Here is a 27,789-nt window from a genome sequence, read left to right as displayed (position 1 = left end):
GCATCTGCAATTTTCATTGAGTACACGTTCTTCTTTAGCATTCCCCAGAAAAAGAAGTCAAGGGGGCTAAGGTCTGTTAATATTTCAAATATTTCAAAATATGCATTTTTGCCTATGTGTCCAGACTTTAGGGTCACCCTGTATATGGGGCAAATGAGAAAACAGGAGAAACTTCTCCAGATTTCTCCTTGGGTCAGACTACTGCTAATCCCAGCCCTTACCTAACAAAGTGCTCCCACTCCAACTCCAGTGCCCAGAGCAGCTACAGACTCAGCAGTTTTACAAAGTTTAATTTTATTGATATTTAAATATATTAAATATTTCATTGAAATACATGTTATATTATCCTCCCCACCCCTGCTCCCCATAAGTGGTTAAATTACAAAACCAAACCCCAAGGTTCCCTACCTTCCCCCTCAAACCCCTCTTTGAAATAAAAGGCAGGGAGAGGGTGATGGCATAAAGGGAAAAGAGAACCACTGGCACTATAAGGAGCAGATAGGCTCCCTCAGTGCCTGGGCACTAAGTAGGGACAGCTGGGTGCCCTCAGGGCTCCCCTATTCTGCCCAGACTTCCAGGTAGGGAGCATCTGACAATACATACTCTCTTGTCCCACCCAGCCCAACATGTTTTCCGATTATAGGAACCCCTTCCTGTCATTTTTTGTATTGCATCCATGATTTCATAGAAATAGGGAACTCCCTCTCCCAATGTAGTCAGCACCTGCTCTGCAGCTTAAGACCATAAGAGAGTTACCTGGAGGTACTGAGAGGTTGTGAAGTCACCAGTCCAGGGTCATGAAAAGGTTATCATCTGGGATATGAATCCCAGCCTTCTTGACTCATAGGCCAGCTCTCTATACACTATGCCACACTTCCTCTTTTCTCATGGGAGAGGTGTAATTTCCTATTTGGGCCTGCCAAGTAGGCAAAGCTTGGGTGGGGGGAAAGTACCTGGTGCCTAAGCCTCGATACAGACACCTAAATCTGCCCACAGTAGGTAGCTGAAAAGGAGGCAGAAGTAGCTCTAAAATGGGCCCAAGGATAAAGTAGCCTAGAAGAAAAGAGCTTGAGGACATTCTCTGGCCCCCCCTATTCTTGGATACCCAAGGGACCTTCATCCTTTATTCTGCAGCTACCATGCAAAGTGATTTCTAAGAGTGGTATATCTCAAGCTGGTATATCTGGGCTGAAGGTTCAGATAGAGAAACCAAGGCACCAACTAGCTTAGGTCAGATGGAAGCAGGAGGAAAAACACATTAATTGTGGCTTCTAACCTACTCTTCCTCTAGCAGTCCTAGACCATGTGGCAAGAAATGGAGGGGACCAGGCAAACCTGGGACCCAGAGTCTTAAAGGTGGGAAAGGCAGAGTTTAGGGTAACCTTCAAGGTCCCTAGTACTAGTGTTTGGGTCTCCATTCTTCCCTACTCTTGAAGGCATAAGGTTTCCAAGGTCCAAAGTAGGGGCACCCTAAAATTCCTGAGCCTCTGCCCATCATACCCAAAAGAAGTCAGATTCACTGGGAACAGGAACTTAGGGAGACAGTCCCTCTTCGCCAGGGCAGGAAGATGGTAATGGGGCATATGTAGCCTCCATACAAATGGCACTTTGGGATTTGGCACAAAGTACAGAGCCCTAGCCAACAGCTTTCTCCTTCCACCAAAGCTGAGTTTGCTGCTGCTGCCTAACCACTTCTCCCCACTCCCCTAGGATGGGGGAACTGCCCTACTATTAAGAAACCAGATATACACTGGAGAAAGAATCTAGAGTAGACCGCTAAAGACCAGGGGCCCAAATACACACACATACACATACACACACATACATACATACATACACACACACACACACACACCCCCTCTAGCCCTAGCAATGTGCACACTTGGGGTTGGGGGACAGGGGCCAATGCCCACTGCCACCCTAAACCTTTTAAATTTCTCCCTATCTTTATTACCTATTAGGCTAAAAACCTTAGGAGGTGGAGAAACTCTGTGCCTCCACTTGGGTGGTCAGCTAGGAAGAACTGTACAAGAGGGAATTAGATACCCTGACACTCCCTTTCCCCACCAATGAAGCCCTACATAAGCAGAGAAGGCACAGGTAAAACCTGTCCCCTAAACCACTCTCTTTGGCACTTAGGGATGATTTACATAGTTGCTCACCTCTGTGACATCATCCAAACCTTCCAAAATCTATCTTGGGCCCATTTCACAACACCATATCCAAACATACTGCCACTCCCCAAGAGGTTTAGGGGATATGACTGAATTGGGGCAGCAAGAGAACGAGGTCACTTCAGCTCCTACAGGAGCAATCTAGAAGGGGAGGGAAAAATAAACTGTCTCCTGTAAGACAGAAAAAGAAGGGATTTTCAATGAGAGCATTCCCTTTTTCAGCTCTCTCTTCTTCCCCTGCCTCCACCTGCTAAGTGCCCAAAGAAGAGAACCTGGCTGGAGTCAGCATGGGACCTCATTGTGGGGAAAGGCATGGATTTGGCATGAAGAAAGCAGGCATGGAATGTACACTCCTCTTATCCATCTTGGTGTTTAAACAAGATACTCTCAGGACAAGCGACAAATAGGAGAGCAGGATGAGCTCACTATCCCAACAATTCCTGACACATTATTTAAAGCAATGGTTTTTGAGCACTTAGGAAGGGAAGCTGTAGTCCCTATAAGACAACAGAGGTTAATCAACAAATCATGCCAGATTAACCATGTTTCATTTTCTGACAGGGTTACCAGCCCTGTCAAAGTAATGCTATCGACTCAGTATGGCTGGATTTCAGCAAGGCGTCTGGAAAAAACCTCACGTAACATTGGGATATTATGGAGAAATGCAGGCTAGATGATAGTACAGTTGGATGTAATTGGAACTAATTGAATAAAAAGATGGACACCCCAAACCCCCCTCCCACCCTGATAATTAACAGATTAGCATCAACCTGAAGGCTGGAAGCCTTTATCTTTGGTCCTGTCTTGTTTAACGTTTTTACCAAAGCCTTGGGTGAAAGTGTAGACAGAACGTTTATCAAAGCTGTAGATGACACAGTGTTTGGAGGGATACCCAACTTGTTGGATAACTGAGCCAGGATCCAAAAAGATCTTGACAGGCTCAGGCAAAAAACAATGTCCTGAAAATAGTAGGAGGAAATTTTATATAGATAAATGTAAAGAACTACACTTAGGTTTTTTTAAAAAGTCAAGTAGTAGCTGGGGAAGGTGGGGCTAGATAATAGCTTATGTGAAAAAGGTCTCAGAGTTTTAACGGATTTCAAAGTCAGTATTTCAGCAGAGTAGGACACTCTGAAGGCATTCAGTCTTAGGCTGTAGAGTAGGGTCCAGACCAAGGAAGTTCTACTTGGCTGTGCTCTACTCTGATTAGACTGCACCTAGAAGATTGTGTTCAGTTCTGGGCACCCCATTTTAGAAAGGACAGCAGAAAACTGAAGCACATCCAAAGGAAGGCTACCAGGATTTTGAAAGGCCAGGAAACCTTGCCATAGGAAGTTCAGTTAAAGTCATTAAGGATGTTTAGCCTGGAAAAGAGAATGACATAGAAGGAACACAACTATCGTCAAATATTTGAAAGGTTGTCACAGGGAAAAGGAATTACACTTCTTTTGCTTGTCTCCAGAGGGCAGAACTACAAGCAATGTATGGAACAAATTCTGGCTCTAAGGAAAAAAACTTCCTAACAATTAGAGCTATCCAAAAGTGGAATGGGCAGTTTTTGGGAGGTAGTGAGTTTCCCATTACTTAAAGACTTCCTACAAAGGAAGAGTGACCACTTGTCAAGGATGTTTTCAGAGGGGATTCTTTTGGATTAGGTGACCTGGGAGGTCCTTTCCAATTCTGAGTCCTATAACCAGGAAAGATGTAAGGTTTAGGGATGACTTAATGGCCATACCAACTCTCAAGAAGGCTCTTCCTTTCTGTGACCTTCTCCTTCGCCTCCCCCTACCCCTCAAGGCTGTAGAAGAAGGGGAAAGGGAACAAGCAGTTCTAGTCTCAGATAAGAAAATAAAGTCACGTGCAAAACTCTTTTTGCTCCCTCATTCACCAGCTCAAGGGCGGAACAGGCACAATCCAGGCACAGCCTGAGCACCAACATGCTGGCTTTTTCCCTTTTGTGGTTTGCAGAGTCTGGAGCCCTAGGGCATCTGTTCCATGGCTCCACCCAGTGGGAACAGAGCCCACTTAATGCCCAGCTTCATCCTTTCAGCTGAGACTTGTGCTGGGTCCTGCTAACTGCTGGGGCCACCGTTGAGGAAGTAGGTGGTCATCTCCCCCTTACCCTTCACCTTGACCACCCCTCGACATTCCAGCTGGTAGCCCTTGGCAGCTAGAACCTGGTATAAGTCAGTGGTCACCTGGTGAGGGGAGGAAAGCTCACTCAGTGTAGATTCCCCAAGCTAAATCTGCAGGTTACCAGGGCTTCCCTGGTTCTGCTGGCCTACCCTCTCCCCTCTCCCCCCACCTCTTCCAACCCCCAGCTCCCAGCTTCCCTCATCAACCATATCCCTTCCCTCACCTGGCTGCAATCACAGATACTCAAAAGTCCCCTCTATCCTACTCCCTCCCTGCCTCTACATTTATCTCCCTTACCTGGATTCGGTCAGGGATCCCTGTGCTGTCCATACGACTCGACACATTCACTGTATTCCCCCAGATATCATACTGTGGCTTTCGTGCCCCAATGACACCTGCCACTACTGGGCCGATGTTCAGCCCTAGATGGGCAAGAGAATTGGAGTGTGGGTCTGGGCTAAATTCAGGGCCCAGGAACTGGAAAGCCCTTACTCCCCAGGGCTGTATGAATCTAATGAGCTCATCTAATGAAGCTAAAGAGCTGAAAAATAACTGGGGCCTAGACCTAAAAGGAACAGTTGTGCTAAGGCAGGAAGTCTAGTATTTGATTCCTGGCCCAGGGGTTTCCAGCCCCAAAGGGAGGTTTACAGTGGTTGTTATTCTACAGTAACAGGCCTGGAATTCCACTCAGGGGCTCCCCAATCCATCAAGAATCCTCAGGGAAGAAGAATCTCTCAAGTGATCTGATGGATTAGGCGGAGACTTGAGGAAGCAGGTTGACCATCCCTATGTCCATAAGAAGTTGGACCCCAAGATGAATGCCATCATGGTAGAAGGTTCCCCTAACCCACTGATGACCCCCAAATTGCTCCCAGATCTTTGGATGACTCACTGATTTGTCTATTTTTGTTTCCCCCATCGCTATGCTCTTCTTACCAATTTTCATCTGAAAGTTATTGAAGGAGTGTTCATTGATGTGCTTCATCTGCTCCATGAGCCGCATGGCATAGTCAGCAAGTGCAGTGATATGGGAACGCCCCACCCGATCATATGTGGCTACATTCAGTCCTGAGGCTGCCATGTAGGTACTGCCGATTGTTTTAATCTTTTCCAGCTGCCTAAACTGTTCTTCACTGATGATCTAGAAGAAACAGGCTGGCATCACTGTCAGTTCTTCCCTAAGCATAAAGCCTAAGCTCAGGCAAAATGGGCCTTGGGCACAAAGGGAAACCCCTAGGGAAAGCATCCCTACACGTTCAATTAAACTCCAGCATTTGTCACTGACTTTGCTCACCTTTCTTACCTATTCAATTCCCATCCTTCTGATGACAGTCCCTACCAATCTCACTCCTCCCTCTGCAGTAGTAAATCTCCTTAAGGTGGGCTGGCTTTTTGGACTGGGCTTCACGGTTAGTGTTGTCGCACTTAGCACAGTGCCTAACATATAGGTGTTTGCTGACTGACTGTTACCACAGTTCAGGGTCTGGATCTCAGTTATACAGGTTTGGAAATTTACCTGTAGCTCAGTTAAGGGTGAGACCTAATTCATATGAACTAAAGTCTGGTTACGGAACAGTGTTGTTTACAGTGGGAAACCTTTCCAACGAGCAGAACACTTTGTGTCTGTTATCCAGGGAATACCTCTTCCAGCATCAAGTAGCTATGGAGCCTATTCAATACTGGAAGGCTGCCTGACAAACATGAAATTATAGAGGAGAGTGCTTAAAGAATAATTCTCATTAAGCAGTGGCAGCCTGACGCCTCACTCTTCTCCATTCTGCAGCTGTAACTGACCCTCAGAATGCAGCACTCCTGGAACAGCATCCTTTACCTGAATGACACTGAAGACAGTAAGAAATTATATCTGGCCATTGCTCCTTCTTCTAGAGCCCCCAGTGACTGCCATCCTTCTATTTGCCTCTGTCCTTTGGCTTCTCCATAAACTTTTATAACATGGTGGGCTTTTTTTTTTTTAACCAGACCTCTGACTCCATTAGTGTGGGGACCTTTGGATGAGTAAACTACCTCCATCAATATAGAGTAGCACCTACTGTGTACAACATCAAACCTTAAAGGGTAACCTTGGGCATCAGTCACATAACCAGATTATATGACTTGCTCATGATTGCAAAGACAGGAGGTATGTGACAAAGGCAAGACCTAAATCTATGTTTTCCTGATTTCAAAGTCAACTTTGCATCCACCATATCCAGCTGCCTCTCTAAGGTACCATTCCTAAATCTACAGATTATTTTACAGAGACATTTTAGGATATGCTTTCTTGACAACCTAGAGAGATGCAATTTTCCCAACCTAACTGTAAGGCAGATTAATCTTGTGAAAGCAGACTATGAATGCCGTTCATGGGATGGTAACTCTCAATAGAGAGGATCAGTGTTGTTCTGCCTTTAGTGTCTTACCTTCTACCTGATCTTTTGCCTAGATCATTTCCTGCCCTCTACTTGGGCAATCCTTCTGTCCATAGACTATACTCTATATTCACCTCACCCTCCAATAACTTTCCATTTCTATCTCCATCCCTCAAGTTTTCTTCACTATGATCCCCACCTTTCTCTATTCCATTGAACCTCTCCCACATTTAAACCCACTCATGCCCAAGACTTCCTCAGGGTTCCTTACCAATTGTCTCTGTGCTCCCCTAGTGCCCAACTGCCATCCTCAGTGACTCTAACATGTCTAATAATTACACCATTTCTCTCCCATGCCAATCGTGGTACCTATGTCATCTCCCTCCTTGTGCCCTCAACAATTTCTCCCTCTACCTCAGCATTTCTTCTCTCCTCACTTTTCTGCTCAGAAACCCCTTAAACAAAGCCTCCCTTTGATAATCCTCCCAGTTCCCATTCCCAGAGTTCTCCATGTTCCTTAATTCCAAGTATCCCAATCCCCCTGATGCTCCCCACACACGTTGGTTCAATACCTCATCAAAGTCTGCAATGATCTCATTGAGCAGTCGCAGGCATTCAACACCCTCATTGTTGGCTTCCAACTCTACGTAGAACTCGGAGAAGTTTGCAATGGAGGCAAACATGACAGCCACACACTCACAAGACTGATAGTAGAGTTCATCATTGCGCCGTTCCCGGGCTAGGAAGTGCGCTGCCACATCCTTGGGTAGGATGTTGTGCAGTAACCGTCGGTTATAGGCCTGGAGTTGTTCCATATCCTCTTTCTCCCCTGTTGCCTGTGGACACCACACCCATCACCTAGTTTATTTGTGAAACACTGGCACAAGGAAGGGAATGAGTAAAATTGCTACAAGTAGACGTAAGGTGGGAGGCATATGAAAGTACAGATCAGGAGTCTGGGGAACAAAGACATAAGAAAGAGGCTATCTTAGAGGTACAGCAAAGTGAGAAGTGAGGTGAGGGAAAAAAAAGGGGGAGTGGCACATAGAAAGGAAAGGGTGGGCCAAGGAAACAAATTCCAACCATTCTGTGGTAGTAGTTAGGGTTGAGAAGACGGTGCCCAACACCCAAAGAGTAAGACATAAGTTTCCACATTAGTTGAGATGGCTGTCCCTATTTCACCTACTTGATGCCCACCCCAGTGCCCATTCCGTCACCTGCAGTTTCCACAGAAAGTCCAATCGAGCAGTTGACTCCACTTGCTGGGCATGTAAGTAGAGTGCTAGTGCAAACACTAGCAGGATGACAGGGGTCATGTACTTCAGTGCCACCTTCTCACCTGCAGGGCTGGAGACAGGTACAGTGTGATGGGCTCACATGCCTGCACTGGGTACCCATGAACCTCTCTTCACTTCCCAATAGCTCTCACTTACCAATCTAGACCATACACAGTTCCATTGACAAGTGACCTGAGGGGTGGGAGAAAAGGGGAACAAAGTCAAGGGTAGGGTCTTTGCAGACAGATGGAGGTGGGGACCCACCCCAAGGAGTGAGGCTCTTAGAATACACTTAAAAGAATACTAGAAGTTAAAAGTCCCAAGTTCTAGTCCCAGTTGTTCTACTAAGTATCTACGCAACCTTGGGGAAATCACTTAACTCCATTATAGTTAAAATAATCGATGTGAAAGCATTTTTTAAAGGACAAAGCATTACGCCATGGCAAAGATGATTATTTAAAAGTTTCAGTCTTAGGTCTCCTTTGAAAGAGCAAGTGTTTATGGTGGCCAAGGGTGAGATAAAAGTCATAAGGCATAGAATCCAAAAGTGGGGGGAGCTGGGAAGGGGACACTCAAAGGGACTGATTGGAGTCAGGGAAGACTCATGGGTACTTAGGTGGGGACACACTCACAGTGCATGAGCACGAAGCAGCAGGTCATAGTTGTCAAAGATGGCAGCTGGGGGCCCCAGCAGAAGCAATGCCAGATATAGCAGCCCCAGGACAAGAGTCAATACCAGCTTCCCAATGCTGCTTATGTGCAGGAAGACAGAGCCAGCCAGCAGACTCAGCAGCAGGCTCCCATTGAAGTACTGGCAGGAGGGAGGGTAACAGTAAAAGCAGGGTTACCCTCCCAATCGTGGCCCATACAGACTTGAACCAATTTCCCCCAAACAACCCCAATATCCTTTCTAACCCTTCTCCTCACCCCCTGGTTCCCAGTTCATCGTTTTGTCCTGGCACCTGCACCCAATGTGACCTCCCTTCTGCAGCCTCCCATTCCGCAATGATTGATGCTTGGGCACCTCAGGAAAGCTGCAGGTGGGTGTAGTACCCTCACAGAGAGGGGCATCTGAGCCAAGTGAGTAGTTGAGTTGTTGCAGGTGACAGGCAGTGATGTCTGCAGGTGTCAGGTTCAGCGTTTGAGCAGCACAGATCCGTATAAGAGTATGGTTACAGGTAAACTGGGGGCAATGGGGAAGGACACAGGATTAAAGGCAAACCGTGGTCATGAATAGTTTCAGGAAAACCAAGAATAGAAATGGGCATGCCCCAAGGGAAGGAATTATAAAGGGTGGTGCTCTGGCCCTCTTGAATCAGAGAGCAAAGAAATAACTCAGGCCTCATCTAGAATAGGTAGAAGTCTGTAGGCATTCTGGGGCAGGTGATGTAGGGGTCAGGGTGGGGATGGGAGATGTAGACAAGAAAGGAGAAGGATGGAAAGTGTAGTTGCTAGGGAAGGTACCATGTTGGCGATGGCAGCGATGAAGACGAGTAAGACAGAAAAGATGCCAACTGCTGTGCTGTGGGCCTGCGAACGGACGATGCTACGGGAAAGCCGCTGCAAGAACTTTGGGAATAGCTAGAAGAGAGGAAGGAAGGTAGCCACAGGTCTAAGGATGTAGTTAGGTTAAGGTAAGGCCTTCCTTCCTCTCTGCCCTACTTTCCCATCACAGCCCTGGCAATACTCAGTCTGACCCTTCCCTCCCTCCATCCCAAAGCCCCTAACTCACAGTGCCACAGGAATAGATCGCACAGACTAGGACTGTGACTGTCAGCAGCAGGAAGATGCTGATGTAGAGTCCCAACATCAGGACTGAACTGAGGAAAGAAAGGGAAAGTGAGCAAAAGCAGAGCAATTCATTCTGTAACAACACTATATAAATGAACAATTTTCAAAGATCTAAGAATGATGATCAATAGAATGACTACCTATGATTCTACAGAACCCAGGACGAGACATGTCACCCACATCCTGACAGAGGATGGACTAAATATGCAAACGAGGCATTTTTGGATATGACAAATAAGGGGAATTTGTTTTACTTGACTATGCATAGTTATTACAAGAGTTTTGGATTTCTTTTTTTTTCCACTGGGGAGAAGATGGGAGGGAAAGAAAATAATGTTTAATTAAAAACGGAAAATTTTATTTTAAAAAAGGAGAATAAGGGTAATATGATGAGACACGCGGGCTTCAAATGTCCCTCTGGCCTTACTCTTTTCAAATAGCCAAAGGTATAGTCCCACTCTGTAAATGGCCTAGTTGGGGAAGGGATGTTTCTGGAAGTCATGAAATTAGGAAATGTTCAGTATAGAGACTGGGAGAACATAAATTTGAAACCAATAAAGGATAAAGGGATGAGACTTGGGGTACAGAGCGTTTCTTACTGCGGGACGACGAGGAGCTGGATGAAGCAGACGAAACAGAAGACGAGTAGCGTGCAGGCCACATAACCCCCAAAGCGGGCATCCACCTTCTGGGAATACTAGGGAGATCGAGCAGGAAAGAAAACTGAGCTCAACACCAACAGGGAACACCAGGAAGAGGTGTCTCCTGTACCACACCCCTGTCTCCCTCTCACCAAACTCTCATCCTGTGTCCTTTGACCCTGGCAGTTACTCTTTTAAATTAAATAATTTATTACCTAATTTGTTTGAATTAAAAACAATCCCAATAAACCTGCATTTACAACTATTTAAATAAAATGTCTGGGCCAGCTCATTAGTTACTTCCTGTGTGTTATGTTCCTTTTGTCAACCTGCCTCTATATTTGTGTACGTTCTTCCTTCAGTCTCTATATATTGTTTCTCTAGTTGTTTTCTTTGTTTCACATTACTTCAAAGGAGTCTTTCTAAATTTCATTGCGTCCTTTTAGATTGTATTACAACGTTTCAGGACACTGACATGCCAGTCTATTCAACCATTCACTGAACGTCATACACATAGCTTCCTTCCAGTTCCTTGAGTTTATAAATAATGTTGGTATATATATTTAAACCAAAAAGAAAGTGCATTCATTACCGATTACATTCTTAAGGTATATTTTACAAAATGAGATTACTGGGTTCAAAAGATACAATTATTTTTTTGGCTCCTGTTCTATGCTTCCAAACTGCCTGTTGCCAGGGGATTTTTGATAATTGCTTTGTCAAATTGCTTTAAGCTCTAAAAGGACAAGTACATCTTTATCCATTTTTTCTCCCACAGATTAACCCCTGATATTCTTGCCTATTTATTTTTCTATACATTTTTGTTATAGTTTAATCTAGATCTATTATAAAAATCCAGTGACACTTCCTTAAATCTGCAATTAAAGAAAGGGAACCAATATTTATTAAGTACTTAACTATGTGTGTCAGGCACTGTGGGACTTAAATTTAAGTTGGGGACTTATGATTCTGATCTGACCTATCTATGAACATTGGATTTTCTTCCTGTTATTAAACTAGTCAATACAGTCTTTAGTTATTTTTTATAAAGGTAAACCTAGGTAAGTAAATTTAAAGATACTTAATGTGTTTTGTTGTTAAAAAAAAAAAGGTTCTTCTGTGTAATTATAATGATCTTGGCTCCCAAGAAGAGAAAATGTAGCTCTCTTCCTGCCTTTGCAGGTTGGGACTATGAGTGTGGAACTTAAATATACTATCAAAGCATTGGCTAATTTTGTTGAACTGCTTTTTCTGCCATTACTTCTTTTATTCTTTGTTACAAGGACTGGCTGGCTCTCTGGGGAGGAAAGGGATAAGTATGGACATGAGGGTGATGTTAAAAAGTTATCAGTAAAACTATTTTAATGGGGTCCTTTTAAAATAAATTTCTTGATCCTTATTGGCAGCACATAAAAACACAAAGGCCTGTTATGCACTTATTTTATAGCCTGAATTTTTGCTGACTTTAAGTCCATTTTTGTGTTGTTGAGATACCCATAAAATACTTTTTTGATCTCATTTGTTCATTTCTTGTCAATCCCTCTAGTTAATTGTTTCCTGTAATTTTGATTGCTGGCACTATGCCCAACATAAATAATGAAATAAGCACCTTTGTTTTATATTCATTTTTAATGAGAACATTTCTTATGTTCTGGCATTGTATATGTTGGCCCTGAGTTTCAAGTACATACTCCCTTCCTATTCTTTTTAGTGTTTATTTTTTAACTTGAATAGATGCTACTTCTCTGAAACTTTTTTTCCCCCGTTTATTGGTCATTGCCTTAATAAACTGGATTTTCTTACAGATGTGGTCTATTGATCATTTTCCTAACACTGAACCATCACTGTTTTTCTGGTATAAATAATGATGATTTTTAAATGTGTTTCTGTACTAACATTTGATACATGCATATTCAGTCTGCTCATTGGTAAAATCAGAATAAGAACATCAGCCTCAAAGGGTTGTTGTAACAATTAAATAAGATCCATAAAGTACTCTGAAAATCTTAAAGCGGTATATAAGTGAGAATGAGTCTTGTGATGAATGCTGCATGGACGTTTGCTCCAAGGCTTCACCAGGGCAATCAGGTGATCCTCGGTTCCTGAATTTCCTTTCTAAGCTGAAGTCTTCCAAGGACAACCAGGGATGAACCATTTATAGGTCTGTTGTCTGAGGATCAACCCTGCCAAGTTTGAAGAGCTTCATCACCCAAGAGCTGGCTCTCAAGGAAATTTTTTTCAGACAAAGCAACTACCAAAACTGCCTACTAATGCACAGAATGGAGTTGCAATGTGCAGCTACATGAATTCTTAAATAACACATATGCATTAATCATACTGGACTATGCTAGTGCTGCTTTTACCAAGTTAGCTTATTAAAAGAACTGGATAGTATTCCATCTTCCTCTATATTTAGGTACAGTCCAATTAGTATAGAATTATGTTTTCTTTGTAGGTTTGGAAAAGTTTACCTACAAAACCATTTGGGCCAGTTGTTTTGTTTTGTGGAGGAACTCGGTGAAATTTCACTAACGTCAACTTTAATGCTTCACTGTTACATACAGAGAATCTTTGGTTATTGAAGGTTATGCCAGAGCCCCAACCTTTGGTATTCTAATAAACATAATCACCGTTTAAAATTACTCATAGCTTCTTTATATGCTCAAGTTTGTAACAAACTTTTTTTGTAAGAGTTCAACATACACTTAAAAAAATTATACATTCCCTACTTTTTCTACTTAATTCTTTTCATGTCTGTTAGATCTTTGTGTCATGATTTCTTTGTCAACTTTTTCGCTTTATCATATTCAGATGACAGAATATTGAAATTTCCTGCTACTTTTACATTTGAATTTATTTTTGTCATAATTCTTATCTTTTAAAAAAATAAATTCCACATATATTGTTCAGGCCATATGAATTAAATGTTGCTAAGTAAATATCTATTACTATAACTTTATTCATTAATTGCAAAACATTTATCTAAAATCTTAATTGGTTCCTAGTTTTTAAAATGTATATAGCTTACCTTATTAACTACTGATCATAACAAGCTTAATATTCCCTATTTTTTTGGAGGGGGGAAGGCAAGACAATTGGGGTTAAGTGACTTGGCCCAAGGTCACACAGCTAGTAAGTATGTCCCTATTATTTTTGTTGAAAATATTGCTTAGTTAATCCAAAGTTCTTCCTGACCTTTTCAATTAGGGACTTTTGTCAAACTCTTTGAGGTTCTTTCTGATTCAGATAAAATGTTCAAATTTACATGATATGTAATTTTTAGATTCAATCCCAAGCTTTTCAAGGTGTACATGTGTGTGTATGTGTTTCTGTTCATGCACAAATGATACTATACATTTAAGCAATCATTATAACTAAAAAAACCTGAAGAGATTCAAATCTATAATAGATTCTTAAAGCTTTAATAATTATCATTTAGACACTGAATAACTAGCTTCTTTGATACTTATATTTCTTAAGTTTTTTGATTTCTTAAATAAACAATTCTCTCAGTCCCAGTTTCCTCCTTTTTAAAATGAGTCACTGGAACTCAATGATCTGAGGTCCTTTTTAGCCCTAACATGCTATTTCTCCATTTGTGAAATGACTGCTGTTATTGTTCAGTAATGTCTGACTCTTTGTGACCTCATTTGGGGTTTCTTGGCAAAGACCCTGGAGTGGTTTGCCATTTCCTTCTCCAGCTCATTTTACAGATGAGAAAAATGAGGCAAATAGGATTAAGTGACTTCCCCTGGGTCAGTTAGTAAGTGTCTGAGGCTGGATTTGAACTCAGGTCTTCCTCACTCTGGATCCAGCGCTCAGTGCACCGCACCACCTAGCTGACCTTTGTGAAATGACTCACTCTGGGAAATTTTCTACATGTTTCTTTGAACTTGAAATCTTTTATTTTTCTATAGCTTCTGGATTCAGAATTAGACAAATTTAGTCTACCCTTTTAATTTCTCGATCTCTCTTCTATATGTTAATGTTTTTCTTAACTCTGACACTTTAGACCTCTTTGATTTTATTCAACTTGGTTTATTTTTCCAGTATCCTTTGCTAGATGTTCACCCAGTCATGTCCACCAACCTTAGCACTGTCTTAGACTTCTATTCTCCTTCCATCCTATTTTAGTTGGTGACCTCATCATCTCCCAGGGTTTCAATTTATCATCATTATGCAAATGATTCTCAAATCTATTTGTCTAGCCCCAATCTCTCTCTTGACCTTCAGTCTGGCATCTCCCACTGCCTCTTGGACATCTTGAACTAGTTGTCCTGTAGACATCTTAAACTGAGCATGTACAAAACTGAACCTATTTTTCCTTTTAAGCCCTTCCTTCTTCCTAACTTTCTTATTGTTGTCAAAGGCACCACCACTTCCCAGTTACCAAGGTGCATAACCTAGGTATCTACCTCAGCTCTTCACTCTCTCTCACCTTCCACCATCCTTAACATATCAAATCAGCTGCCAAGTCCCACAGATTCTAACTTTGGAACATAATTCGTGTATGTCCCTTTGTCTCCTCTGACACTGTCAGTACCCTGGTATAGGCTCTTACTGCTTCGCACTAGCCTACTGCAGTAGCCTTCTGATCGGTCTACCTGCCTCAAGTCTCTCCTAGCAACTGGCCTGCAGTCAGTACGGCCTAAGTTCAAGTCTGACCTCAGACAGTGACTAGTTGTGTGACTCTGGGGAAGTCATTTAACCTCTGTTCACCTCAGTTTCCTCAACCGTAAAGTGGGGATAATAACAGCACTTAAACCTCCTAGGGTTCCTCATCTGTAAAATGAGCTGGAGAAGGAAATGGCAAACCACTCCAGTATCTTTGCCAAGCAAACCCCAAATGGGGTCACAAAGAGCTGGACATGACTGAACACAAAAAATAGCACTTACCTCCCAAGGTTGTTCTGAGAATCAAATAAGATATTTATTAAGCACTTAGACAATGCCTGGAACATAGTAGGCACTTAATAAATGTCTTTTTCTCTTCTTTCCTTCCTCTCCTCATTCCAGTCCACTCTCCACTCAGCTGTCAAACTGATCTTCCTGAATTGCAGGTTTAACCATGTCACCTTTCCTACCCATTCAGTAAACTCCAATGGGCTCCCTATTACCTCTAGGATCAAACAAAATCTTCTGTCTGTTTTTTTGAAGCCAAAACCTGCCCCCTTCCCTACCTCTGCAATTTTCTAACATTTTACTCCCTTCCACCTACTCTGAGATCCAGTCACATTGCCCTCCTTGCTTAAGCCAATCCAGCTCCTGACTCCATGCATTTCCACTGGCTGGAATGCCTGTAATGCTCTTCCTTCTCATCTCCACCTCCTAGCTTACCTGGCTTCCTTCAAGACTCAGCTAAAATCCTGTTTTCTGCAAGAACCTTTTCCCAATCCCCCTTAAATTGAGAGCCTTCCCTCTATGATAATCTCCAATTTATTCTGTCTGCATTTCATTTGTACATAGTCATTCATTTGCATGTTATCTTCCCCATTAGGCTATGAGCTCTTTGAGTGTAGCCACTGTTTTTTTGCCTTTCTTTGCTTAGCACAATGGATGGTACACAGTAGGCACTTAATAAATGCTTGATGACTTTGTGCTGCTTCCATGGAAGCTTTTGATTTTATTTGGCCTTGCATTTCTTAAAGGTATTTCTTGATTCCTTGCTATTTTTGCCTAATTGTAATCTCATTCTAATTACCTTAGTCCCTTTTTTCTATCGCTTCTGATAGCAATTCACCTTACATGCCTGTATTAGTTTGTTCCTTGGTACAACAATATTGTGAAATTTCATTATCCAGAGTTTTTCTTTGACTTATTCATTATCTGTCAAATTATGTCCACCCCCTTCCCATTTCTATGATTTTTTTCCCTCTTTTATACAGTATCTGGAGAGGGAAATAGTTCTATACTTAGGTGAGTTCCTCTCCAGCAGTGGAGTAGGTGGTAGCAGAGGAACCAAATGAGCTATATTCTCCTGTCATCTCTTATAGGGAGGGAATTAACTTGCTGTAAGTGCTGCCAGATACTTAAAGCAAGTTATCTGTTGACCCTACAGGATATTGCTGAGGGCTCTCTGGAAACCCCACCTATATTTGCCTTCTATCCCAATATTCAGAATGGGATTCACTTGGTATGGATCAGCATCATCCCTCTCTACCCGTGGGGAGGATGGGACATGGAAACCATGGCACCAAAGTGTGGCAGCAGCTACAAAAGCAGCCCAGACTCTTCTTTAGCCATCCTGCAGAGGCAAAGGAGAGCCACTGCTATAGACCTCACTCCCTCTCACCTTGGCTGCAGGGCAATATGTGGCATTAGGAGCTCCTTCAATCATCTGTCCCTAGCCACAGGGGAACACATGCTTCACTACATTGCTGCCGGGTCCCTCCTTTTATTGTTGTTCTTTTTTTCAGTGGTATTTCTGAATCTTATTGTGGAGGCCAGCAGAGTTGGCTTATTCTGATATGTTCCAGAAAGTCCCATAGTTAGTCTTAAGCTTTAAAAAAAAAAATTTTTTTCGGAGGGGGAAGGCAGGGCAATTAGGGTTAAGTGACTTGCCCAAGGTCACACAGCTAGTGTGTCAAGTGTCTGAGGTCAAATTTGAACTCAGGTCCTCCTGACTCCTGGGCCGGTGCTCTACTCACTGCGCCACCTAGCTGCCCCAGTCTTAAACTTTTTATCCTAGGTCTACTCATTTCTCCTCTCCCCTTCAAGCTTATTTATTCCAAATCCTGATTCTGCGTCCAGTTCCCTCACCTTCTTTTCAAGTTCTGGTGTCTGGAAGGTGAGAAGGAATCGACGTACGTGGTCTTTGCGCAACTGATCAATACTTCGGGCATCGATGGCACGACCCAAGAATTCATCTACCTCATCCTCAGGGTTCAGGGCTTCCTGGGCACCACGGCTGCCAGACATAGGAAGTGTGTGTTACCAGGGGAATGGACGAATCAGAACTAAAGCATGACGCGTGCCTAAGTCCCCAACGAGCCTGGGGCTTACAAAAGAAGGGAACAGGCTCAATCCCCACCCATTTTGAGGGAAGCGGCCCCCAAGTGCCCTAACCGTATATTCTATGAAGCGCACAACCCAAGCCCTCCAGTCCCAGGTCTTGACCTTCACTTACTTGTCTTTACTTGAATCATCGATGCCCTGAAGAGAGGGGCAAAATGTGAGTGAAGAGGGCAGACTTTATTCCCTTCAAACTTTACCCTAATCTTGGCTGTTGTTTCCCCGGTCCTCCCATTATATGCGCTTTCCTACCACTAGCCCTGGGGAGACTTCATCCCTGTGATTCACAATCATCACTCCCCCCAATTCCTTGAGCTCCACCCAGGCATCAGTACTATGGGAGACGCAGGAACCCTCGGGCAGCCATCTGGGCCCCAAGACTGAGGAAGGAAGCCAGGGTGGAAGGGAAAGGGGAGATACTGAATGTGGGGGTAAGATAGATGAAGACTCTATATTCCTCACCATCTGGCGGAAAGCTTTGGAGTCCTTGGTTCGAGAAAAGGAACGATCTGGCACCCAGCGTGGCATGAGCCCCTCACTAGAGTTGGCTCGAGTCCGTTGCATCTTGGCCAACATAGCTTTTTCCTCCTTCTGTGTCAGGAGCATGGCACACGCAGAATTAGAGAGAGTAAAATAAATGACCCCCTGCACCTCCCCTGCCCTTTCCCTCCTTCATAGTGCCACCTCCCTAACCCCTTAACTTTCCTCTCAAATATCCCTGCTCCCCTCTCCCAAGCCCACCCAGGCCCTGACCCGTTTTTGACTGGCTCCCAGAATCAGGAAGGTCTCGATGTGCTGCTCTTTGAGATAGGCATTCCGCTCACCACCCCTGCCAGGCTCTACTTCATAGTCGCCATTTAGATATTGCAGAGTGGCCCTGGTAATATGGATCCGGCTTGGGGGAAAAGGGAGAGAAGAAATAGGAATAAGACTTCAGCTTCCTACAAGTTCCCTAGCCTTGACTTTTCAATTATACCTAGTATTCCCATCTCCTTTGTAGAGGCTCTGGCCCCAGCATTCTCCTCCTTCTTTCAAACTCAACCTGTCCACATAGTCCCTCTCCCAAGTTAGTACTTACCCTGCCCGGCCTCCAGCCTCCATGTGATTGGCCAAGGTAACATCATTGGACCAGACATCAAACTGCCATTTTCGAAGGCCTAGAACACCACAGTGTACTCGCCCACTGTGGATACCCACACGCATATTCACATTCACACCTGTGACCTCCCGAACCAACCTGTGGATATGGTGGGAAACAACTTAGCTTCCCAGAGGAATGGACAGCATTATGTGAACTCCCCAGGCTTGACCTGTCCCTGACAGTAGAATGGGATGGGGAGAGCCAAAATGTTCCCCCACCTCACCCTGCCCCTCCTGATGCCCTGGTCAGGGGCTAGGTCAGGAAAGCAGCAGAAGGTGGAAGGATGCTTCATTTGGTCATATGTAGCGGAATTTGGGGAGCTCACATAGACATGTATGAATAATGTTCCTTGTCCATGTTTCATGCATGTTCCACTAAAACAGGACCAGACTGTCCCATGGAACCATAGTTCTAGGAAAGGCAGAGTGGAAATAAGGATAGGACAGTGCACATTCAGACTGATGCATGCATGTGATATGTCAGGGACTTCCCAATCCAGCACCCCATATTTGGCTTAGGATCTGATAGCAGATAATCTCTATAGGCATGCAAGGGGTAAAACTTAGGAAGAATTAGGGGTGAGAGGAAGATGGTACTTAGGACAGAGCATTCAGGGTAAACAGGTGGCAGTGCCCTAGGGGAAGGGGAAGGAAGTAAGGAATGACACGGAAGGGAAAAAAGCTTAGGCATGCCAACGACATAGGGAAAACCTAAGGATGGGGAAGTTTCTCACGAGATAGCCTCGATCATGTCTACGCCCATCTCCACACAGCAGTGGGCATGGTCAGCCCGGGGCTCTGGCAGTCCAGAGACACAATAGTAACAGTCCCCCAAGATCTTGATCCGAAGGCAGTGATTTTCCTGGGGGAGAGGGGGATGGGGAGAGTTTGGTGATGGGTTGGGCCCACCACTGAGCTACCCAAGCTGTCTAATCCATCCCTTCCATGATCTGCTGTCCAGTGACCCAAGTTTGGCAATTGTTATCTTCCCATGATCAGGGTGTAGACCCCAATACCCCCAAACCAGCCCATGCCCAGAGGGTACTCTTACCGCAGCCAGTTTATCAAATCGGGCGAAGAGCTCATTAAGGGTCATGACCAGTTCTTGTGCGGTACACTGGGAGGCCAGGCTGGTGAAGCCCTCGATATCAGCAAACAGGATGCTGGGGGATGTGGCAGCAGGTGAACGAGGGACCACTTTCCCTGGAGTATCTTTCATCCCGCCGCTCCCCTGAACGCACCAAACCTCTTAAAACTAGCCCCAGCCACTGACCCTCACCTTGGCCCCTTCTTGGGCCTTACCTGACATTATCATGCTTCTGGATATAGATCTTATGAAACATCATGTCCTCTTTCTTGGTGTTTATATCCTCCTTCATCTCCAAGGCAACATGTTGGGGCAAGACTGAGAGCAGCAGCCGCTCCTAGGCCAAGGAACCCCAACTATCATTCTCCCCCGAAACACACACTGCCCATTCTGACATTTATCTCCTTCCCCAGACCCTTCCATAACCATCTGAGATCCCACCTGAATCACTTAATCTCCCACACCAAATATTTCCCTGATCCAGTATACTTTTCTCTACCCTTCAATCCAATTTTCAATTCTCTTGATTCTAAGACCCTGCCTTGTCCCACCCTTCTCTTTCTCATTCCCAAATAGTCCTGGGTTCTTTCACATACCCCAAAGTATTGGAGGGGAGGGGCAGAAAAACTTGGGTCAGGGGACCACCTAGACCCCAACCCTCAGCATTCTTTTCTCTTCCCAGTCTCTACCTGCTGCCGGTTCTCATGCTGAAGGTGTAGCCGGGCCTGGATGTAGCCTCGAGTCTCCTGAAAGGCCTGACGTTGGGACACTTCAGCTGGGTAGTGGGTGCATATGCCAATGATATTGGTACAAAGGAACAGGAGCACGTTGGCACTGAGCTGAGGGGAGCAGGAAAGCTTAGATCCCTTCCTCCAACAGATTCTGAAAACCAACCTACCCCAGGAAATCCCACCTCTCACTAATATCAGGAAAAAAAATCAAGATCTCATGCCCAGAATGCCTAACCACCACTTTCTCTGTGCTGTTCTCCACTCAGTCCTCAAGGGACTGGAATAGTTCTGTCTCTCCCTGCCACCAACCAACTTCAGTGACCATGGACTGGACACCTCCTAAGACCAACAGAATCTTCTAGAAACAGACCACCTTCTTAACTAGCTGTCTTCAACTCTTTTCCCACTCTATTTCCCTCTCCAAGTCTCAACTACTCCAAGCCCTCTAGCACCCCTAAGACCAAGGCCAGACTTAATACTGGGGTAGAACAATAGAGTTCAGTATGTTGGCAGAAACCTGACAGTAGAAAGAGACCTCTTTCCCTCAGTCTTCTACTTAGGGGAGGATAAAGACACTAGCAGAAGACTGCCTTTTGTCCAGGCTAATCCTGGTCATCTACATTGTACCTGGGCTGAACTCATTGAGAGATTCCCTGTTGTATAAATGTTGTGCATAGGATTGGGTAGGATTAGCTCAAGGAGGGGGCAAGTGGTCCAGCGTTAAGTGGACTTCAGTACTGTTGGGAGCTCAGGGGTTAACTTGCAACCTTCAACTGTGCCCCAGAATTGGCTACAGGGCACAGCATATCTTTCTGGAAGGGTGAGAAATTTAACCCTGACCAAGAACCAGGTGTTCTAGTGTTGGTCCTGCCACTAATATCCTATGATATTAGACAAATCACTTAACCTCTTGGGGGCCTCAGTTTCCTTATATGTAAAAGGGGACTGAACTAAACCAAGGCCCCTTCTAGCTCTAATATGATTCTTCTCTCAATTACCCTTCCCCTCCCTACTTCACACATGCCAAGCCTGGGATCAGGCCTTCCTCCCACAGGGAGGGGAACGGGAGGCTGGGGGATAGGGGGTTACAATATCTCTCTTGGGGTTTCTAAGAATAACCTATGGTTGGGGAGAGGGGAAGGGGGGGAAGAGAGACAAACCAAGCAACTTCCCTTCCTGGCCCCGGGGAGCCAGAGAGGAAAATGTGAGTCACAGTGAGGGGAGGGGGTAATGGGGGACTGAAATAACTCTGTGTGTCTATCTGATTGTGAGAAAAACTGATAGTGTGAGACTGTGCTAGCTATTGGACTATAAGTGTGTGGTGTATGTGTCAGCCTGAGAATGACTATATGACTATGTACACAATGCAAATGTCAGAGTGAGATACTAGGCTGGCTTGCCACTGAGGGCCCCACCCCTAACAACTTACATTACTCCTCCTCCTGCCACGGGCAGGGCAGTCTGTTAATGCCTGGGGATGTTGTTATTAATAATAGTAAATAGCTCCCACTGATATAGACTTCATAAATAAATCTATAAAGCACGTAGAACGTTTATTACCCCCATTTTGCAGATAAAGAAACTGAGGTTCAGAGGTCGAGAGGTTGAAGGGGAGCACCAGAGCACTTCTCTTGACCAAGGGCCCATGGGTCCAACTGGAATCAGGAGCTTTTGAGTTCAAGGAAAGACTAAGGACAACCCCAGGCCATAGGGTTTGGCAGGGGCAAAGGGAGCTTCCCCCACCCACCCCAAGAATGTGCCTGAGACCCACTGGGCGAGGCAGCAGCAGTATGCCCAAGGAAAGGCAGGCAGTCCTGGCATAGCCTTGGCCTTTGTGGAGCTGTACCCCTCAGTGGGGCACTGGGCCAGCTCTTGGGCACCATGCCATCAGGGAGAAAACGCCCACACTAGGGGGTAGGGGAGTGGAGGAAAGGGGAAGCACCTTCTTTGAGTCCCTTTCTCAAAAGGGTACCAGCAGTCTGAAGGACCTAGTTTGATCCTTCACAGCAGAAAATTGAGGGTATCCAGGGGGTTGGTGGTCCTTGGCCCTTTAAGAGTGCCGAATATGCCAAGAGGGCACGTGTTCCCCAACAGACCAGTGATAAAGTTACTTCAATAAAGTACATTTTGTTCTGGGTGGTACAGCTGGACGGGCCAAAGGCAAGCAAGCCAAAAAGCTCCTCGTCCAGAGAATCCTAGATAACTACTCTCTGAGAGAGTTTGAAGCACTATAGGCAATACAGACCCCTTAGTGCCCCAGGTAAGGCTCTTGAGGTGCCTGGGAATGGTCAGAATAGCCCCTGGAGGAAGAGCTAGTGAAGGAAAGCTCCTCTCCCCCCTTCTACTACCTCAGCTCATTCTCTCCCACTAGAGCTGAGGGATGGAAGAAAAGGCAAGAGGGGAAGGTCTGGTCAGGCAGCTCCCTGTCTGCTCCTGTCTGAAAGGGTAAAAGCCTCCCTAGACCAGCCTCCTCTGGGCCTACTCGCTCCCTCTGCCTGCCTCTCTGCTCACCTGCCCACTTCCTTGAACAAGAAGGAAAACATTGTCCCAAGTGAATTGCCATGTCACTCTGGGGTACTAAATACTGCTGAAAACACAAAGCACTCACAGAGTTAAGCAGCATAGAGATGGGAAGATCAACTTCTCTCCTGCTCAAGGCAGAGGGGAAGGGAAGAAGAAGGGAACAAGGATTTACTAGCTGCCTACAATGTGCAAGGAGGTGTGCTGAGTGCTTTACAACCTGGATTATGGCTGCTGGAATGAGGATGGTAGGCCAGGATTTGGGGCATCTGGTCTCTCAAGACTTCTCCCTTCTTCAGCACAGCCCAAGGTTGGCTCTAGAAAAGGTTACCCACCAGGGAATGGCAGCTGGATGTTACCCCGGGGAGGAAGAGATAGGGCCTACTCTGTCCCACCCATTAGGGATAAGTAACCCCTTCACTCTCTACCTAAGACTATTCTTCAGTCATGATAGCAGCATCAGTCTGCTGTTCTGATATCAATCCTGGATCAGCAATGCCAGTGGCTGGTGGTCACACTCCAACACTATTCATTTAATTCTTCCATTATAAAGGTTCCTCTTTAACCTGGAGATGAAATCACCTTAGGGGACCTTCTTCCACTGGATTCTAAGATTTCTGAGCCATTAGGTGAAGAATGTTGGAGACGAGACAAGCGTCTATAGCTTCTCCATCAGCACCCTCTCACTGTTCGGTGGGAACTCCAAAGAGTGGTACCTTGCCCCCAGTATCTTTAACAAGACCTAATTTCCTTAACACAGATGCTTTTTCTCACTCCCAGAAGGCAGCTTTCCCTTGTACCACTCCCATCATATCAACCATATCTCTCCCCTGAACTCCTCCTTTTACCCAATAATCCCTGACAGATATCCACTACCCCCAGATTCTAGACCCCTACACCTCCCTTTCCCTGATCTTCATCCTACCTAGTATCTATCTTCCTTCCTACCCACCTGCTTCCAGAGGAAGGTGTCGCCTCTGTTGAGCTGCCAGGCGACAAGCAGGTGGAGAGCAGAAAGGCCCAGGCCACTCAGCACAGCTGCCCTCATGCGGACAGGTAACAGGGTATAGGTGATGTAAACAAAGAACACTGGGCACCACAGCCCAGCTGAGGCACTTCGAGGGGCAGCCACCAAGGCCATCCCCACCTGCACAGCAGCCAGAACGGCCAGCACCACATAGCTCACCACCCACATGGAATCCTGGTTAAAGTCATGACGGTTACACACCACCATGAGGGCCACAAAGAGAGCAGCAGCCCCAGCCAGGAGCGCCACGTAGGCAGGGTGAGGGTGAGCAGGGGCCGCATGGAAGGCCAGAAGCACAGCTGTCAATAGCACCAGCACCCCCATCAGCAGGGTCAAACTGCTCTGGTTCATTTGGAAGAAATAGCGTTGGTAGAGCCGTTCCAGCTTGGCCGATCGAAACTGCTTGGACTGAAACACCCTTGCCAGGTGTTGCCAACAAGAATTTGTACTCCCAGGCATCCCACTGGGTGCTGCCGCCTCACTGTCCTCAAAGCCGAGGGCCACAGACCTCAGCCCTAGTTCCTTCCCTCCAACGTGACCCCGCTTTCGGGAATAGGCGTCATCCTGCCATGGACATCGTGGAGGGGCTGGAGGAGAAGGACTTGGTGGCTCAGCATCTTGGAGGCAGCTCATGTAGTGGGCACCACAAAAGCCACTGCCCCTGGCTCCTCGGTGTGGGCGCTTCTGTCCATTTCGTTCACCCCAAGCCATCTTCCGTTCATCTACCTTTGGCACCAGGACACCACTAAACCAAGACATACTGCAAAGAGGAAGGAAGGAGGTACACAATTGAAAACATGCCCCAGATAACTGACTGGCATGATTTAAATGTGCGTGTAAACTGGTGAACCCTACTCCAAAAGAAGGAAGACAGAAAAATTAACCCTACCCCAAATTATCATCCCAGAGACTACCAGCTCAGTTTAAAAGGGACAATGAATGAACGATAAATAAATAAAAGCTAAAAACAATATTCCCTTGCATTTGTATAGGGCCTCAGACTTTTCCAACATTCTACCCGATCTGCAGAAAATACTTTCATCAAACTAGCGAAGAAATATGCTATCCCCATTTGACAGATAAAGAAATCGAGGCCCAGAAAAACTAAGTGATTTGCCCAAGTTTCTATAGCTAATTAGTGACCCCAAGAGTCAAGAGTAAACCCCAAATTTACTCTCCTGAAACACTCCCAAACCTGCCTCCAGCCAAGTTCAGGTCCTGAATGGAGCATCATAATCGTTAAATGTTTACTGAACACCTACTATGAATAGGTCACGGTGCTAACCCTCCACACAACCCTCCTCCTCCAACAGGGTACCTACTGGGGGGGGGGGTCACTTATACTAAAAATATGACAGGTGATCCTTCCTGCTGGGTAGATGGGGGGGGGGGAGAGAAAACTGAGGCAAGCTGTTAAGTGGCACTTCAAGCTAGCACCTGAAGACAACTGGCCCTACCAGTTACTCATGTGGTCAGACAATCAAACCATTGTCTTCCCCTCCCCCCAAACTCTGGGATTTCTCCGGCTAGGTTCCCTGTAGGGTAGTATGAACCTTAACTATGGCCCAAACTGAGGCACTTGGCTGGGGTGAATGGGTAGCAGGGGACATCAAGATTTGGAAAAGAATACCAAAGACCTGGCCCTTCAACACCATCTGATCCCCAAACTCACAAAAACAACAAGCACCCAACCAGTCAAAATTACCAATAACTTCCAAGGGATGCAGAAAGATCCTAAGAGTCATAAGCAGGACTGTAACATGTCTCTAGTTGGCTCAGCTCCCTGTGTCCTCAGTCAGGCTGTTCCCACAGCTGCCTGGGGCCAGATCCCAGATCAAGACCGTTTTCTACCCTTCTCTTTCCCTGACATCCTGTTCCTGACTACCTTCCCCACCCCCACCTCCCAGCTTTGTTTCCAATCCCCCTAGATCCCATCCCCAAGGACCTGTTCACGGCCCCATTCCCAGCCCCTTGTCAGTCATGTCCTAGCACAGGGCACTGAGCCAAAGAAGAGTGAAAAACTCAGCACCACATAAAATTCAGCAAAAAACAGTATCATTCTGGCACCTCTAGTTAGTAGAGTAATATGGGCAGGCACCATACAAACCTCTGGCTTGTAGGTGACCACCTGGATAGCTGTGTAAGCTCCACTATTTTCAACTTCCTTGTTGCTGAGACAAGACTGTGTGTGTGTGTGTGTGTGTGTGTGTGTGTGGGTGGGTGGGTGGTGGTGGTGGTGGTGGTAATGTTTTATGAAGGTCAGTACCAGACTGTCCACTTAATCAATGTATCAAACTACAGGTCCCAGCAATCCATCACTGAACCTGAGAGCCTTGGTCCTTCCTACTTTCCTCACGGCCTGACTCTGAGTCCTCTTTGACCTCCCTCCTCTCAAGGGGCCTAGCTCTAGGCACAGAAAGCTTGAGAGCTTTCTCTGTAACAGCTCCCATAACTTGGAAGCTATTTCCTATCCCATTCCCATCTGCTTTGCTGGCTGAGGCCAAGCCTCCAGTGGTTTCATCCACCCCCTGCTCACCGTTTCTCTGGTGCCTCATTTTTCATTCCATGCTCCGTATGGGCCTTGATTTTTTCCATTTACAAAGGACTCCCCCCACCAATAGTTTTCAGGGAGTTACTAACCCTAAATGTGTTCCATCTCTGCTAATATTTCACCCCAACTCCAAATGATTTGGGGTTGCCTCAGCCTTTGATTCTCCTCCCTTGGCCAAAGTGAGATGAAACCTCTGGGTCTTTAATCCCTTAAAAAAGTTCACAACAAATTACACTGCCCAGGTGGAGTCACTTTAATGCCTCTCCCCATTGGAGAATACGTGCTCCCAAAGGCCATTCTCCTTCTATTCTCCAATGGACTAAGAAAATCCCTATCACACTGGAATTCCCATACACACCCCCAATTTCCCTTCAAGGGTTCATACCCCAAATTCCCATTACCTCCCCTCATCCAATTCAAATCGACTCTGTTTTAAGAAAGGGGCAGAAGACCAGGAGCCATTCTGAGCCCCTGGCCTTTCACACAAGCCTGACCCATCTCCATAATTCTCAGATTCTCTTCCTACTCCCCACTCTGGATCAGGCCTGGGGGATGCCATGAGGTTACCCTCATAACGGGTGGGGGGGAGTGATAGAGAAGTAACGGGGGTAGTTAGGCCTGGAAAAAGCAGGGGCTCGAGCTAGCTAAGAGAGGTAGCCAGTTTTTTTTTTGACCCTCACACACCTTCCCCCAACTCCTAACCCACTCTGCAGCCCCTTCCTTTTGCACCCCTCCCCCAGTTTTATCCCGCCCCGCCCCCCGCTTCCGGAGAAGCAGGTAGAGGTCGGGTTTGCAGCAGGGGGTGGGGATTGGGGCTGAGACCTCGGGGTTCTCACTCCCCTCTCCGCCCTAGGCGCCCGGCCCTTCTCCTGCAGGGACCTGGGCGTCCCCGCCACCACCGCCGCTCCTCCCCACCTGGCCTCACCTGCCCAGCCGGTCCGGGTCGGGGCCTCCCCCGGCCCCCGCCCAGCCGCCCCCGCAGACTCCCCGCGGGGGGCGGGCGGCTGGCGCTGCGCGGGGCGCCGAGCTGGGCACCTCCCTGGCTGCCTCGGCCGCGGGGCCGCGGGGCCCTGGTCCTCGCCCCGTCCCGGGCTGTCCAGCGCAGCCGCCCTCTACCCCGGATCCAGAAGTCCCCTCCCCGCGGGTTCCCGGGCTCCCCGCCTTAAAGGCGCCAGCTCCTTTTGTCCGGGCACCCCTCCCCCGGAGCGGGCCCGCGGGATGGGGGCGAGCGGGGCCCTGGGAGCCCCCTCCCCGCTCCGCCCTCCGCGTTCCGCCAGGCCTGGGAACACAAGAAGCTTCTGTTCCGCGATCAGGACCAGGATCAGGACCCGGGC

General features: G+C 46.2%; 1 protein-coding gene across 3 annotated transcripts; it reads right to left on the bottom strand.

Annotated features, from left to right (window-relative positions):
- Positions 1 to 340: 340 nt before the first annotated feature.
- On the bottom strand, positions 341 to 27,416 carry ADCY6 (adenylate cyclase 6). 3 transcript variants are annotated; one of them, XM_036759289.1, is made up of 22 exons: positions 27,381 to 27,416; positions 23,830 to 24,664; positions 20,316 to 20,465; positions 19,842 to 19,963; positions 19,591 to 19,702; positions 19,274 to 19,401; positions 18,478 to 18,636; positions 18,153 to 18,294; positions 17,862 to 17,990; positions 17,515 to 17,540; positions 17,148 to 17,295; positions 10,347 to 10,444; positions 9,689 to 9,776; positions 9,421 to 9,537; positions 8,981 to 9,139; positions 8,589 to 8,767; positions 8,113 to 8,148; positions 7,897 to 8,026; positions 7,252 to 7,515; positions 5,247 to 5,451; positions 4,608 to 4,732; positions 341 to 4,372 (listed from the first exon to the last, which is right to left on the bottom strand). In XM_036759289.1, the coding sequence occupies exons 2-22, from the start codon at positions 24,661 to 24,663 to the stop codon at positions 4,247 to 4,249; spliced, it is 3,477 nt and encodes a 1,158-aa protein (XP_036615184.1). In that variant the 5' UTR covers position 24,664; positions 27,381 to 27,416; the 3' UTR covers positions 341 to 4,246. The 3 variants fall into 3 exon arrangements, with proteins under 3 accessions (XP_036615184.1, XP_036615186.1, XP_036615185.1); XM_036759291.1 differs by having other exon boundaries at positions 17,196 to 17,295; XM_036759290.1 differs by lacking the exon at positions 27,381 to 27,416 and adding an exon at positions 25,610 to 25,697.
- Positions 27,417 to 27,789: the final 373 nt, after the last annotated feature.

The sequence above is a fragment of the Trichosurus vulpecula genome, chromosome 5, assembly GCF_011100635.1.
Source record: "Trichosurus vulpecula isolate mTriVul1 chromosome 5, mTriVul1.pri, whole genome shotgun sequence".
NCBI lineage: Eukaryota > Metazoa > Chordata > Mammalia > Diprotodontia > Phalangeridae > Trichosurus > Trichosurus vulpecula.
The sequence above is the reverse complement of the archived record's forward strand: the minus strand, read 5'-3'. Positions and strand labels throughout refer to the sequence as shown.

Coding starts and splice junctions, on each gene's coding strand:
- ADCY6 (XM_036759289.1), bottom strand. CDS start 24,663: ATGTCTTGGTTTAGTGGTGTCCTGGTGCCAAAGGTAGATGAACGGAAG. Junction 18,295..18,477: donor GAGGCTGGAGGCCGGGCAGG/GTAAGTACTAAC, acceptor TTTTCCCCCAAG/CCGGATCCATATTACCAGGG. Junction 7,516..7,896: donor ACTTTCTGTGGAAACTGCAG/GTGACGGAATGG, acceptor TGGTGTCCACAG/GCAACAGGGGAGAAAGAGGA.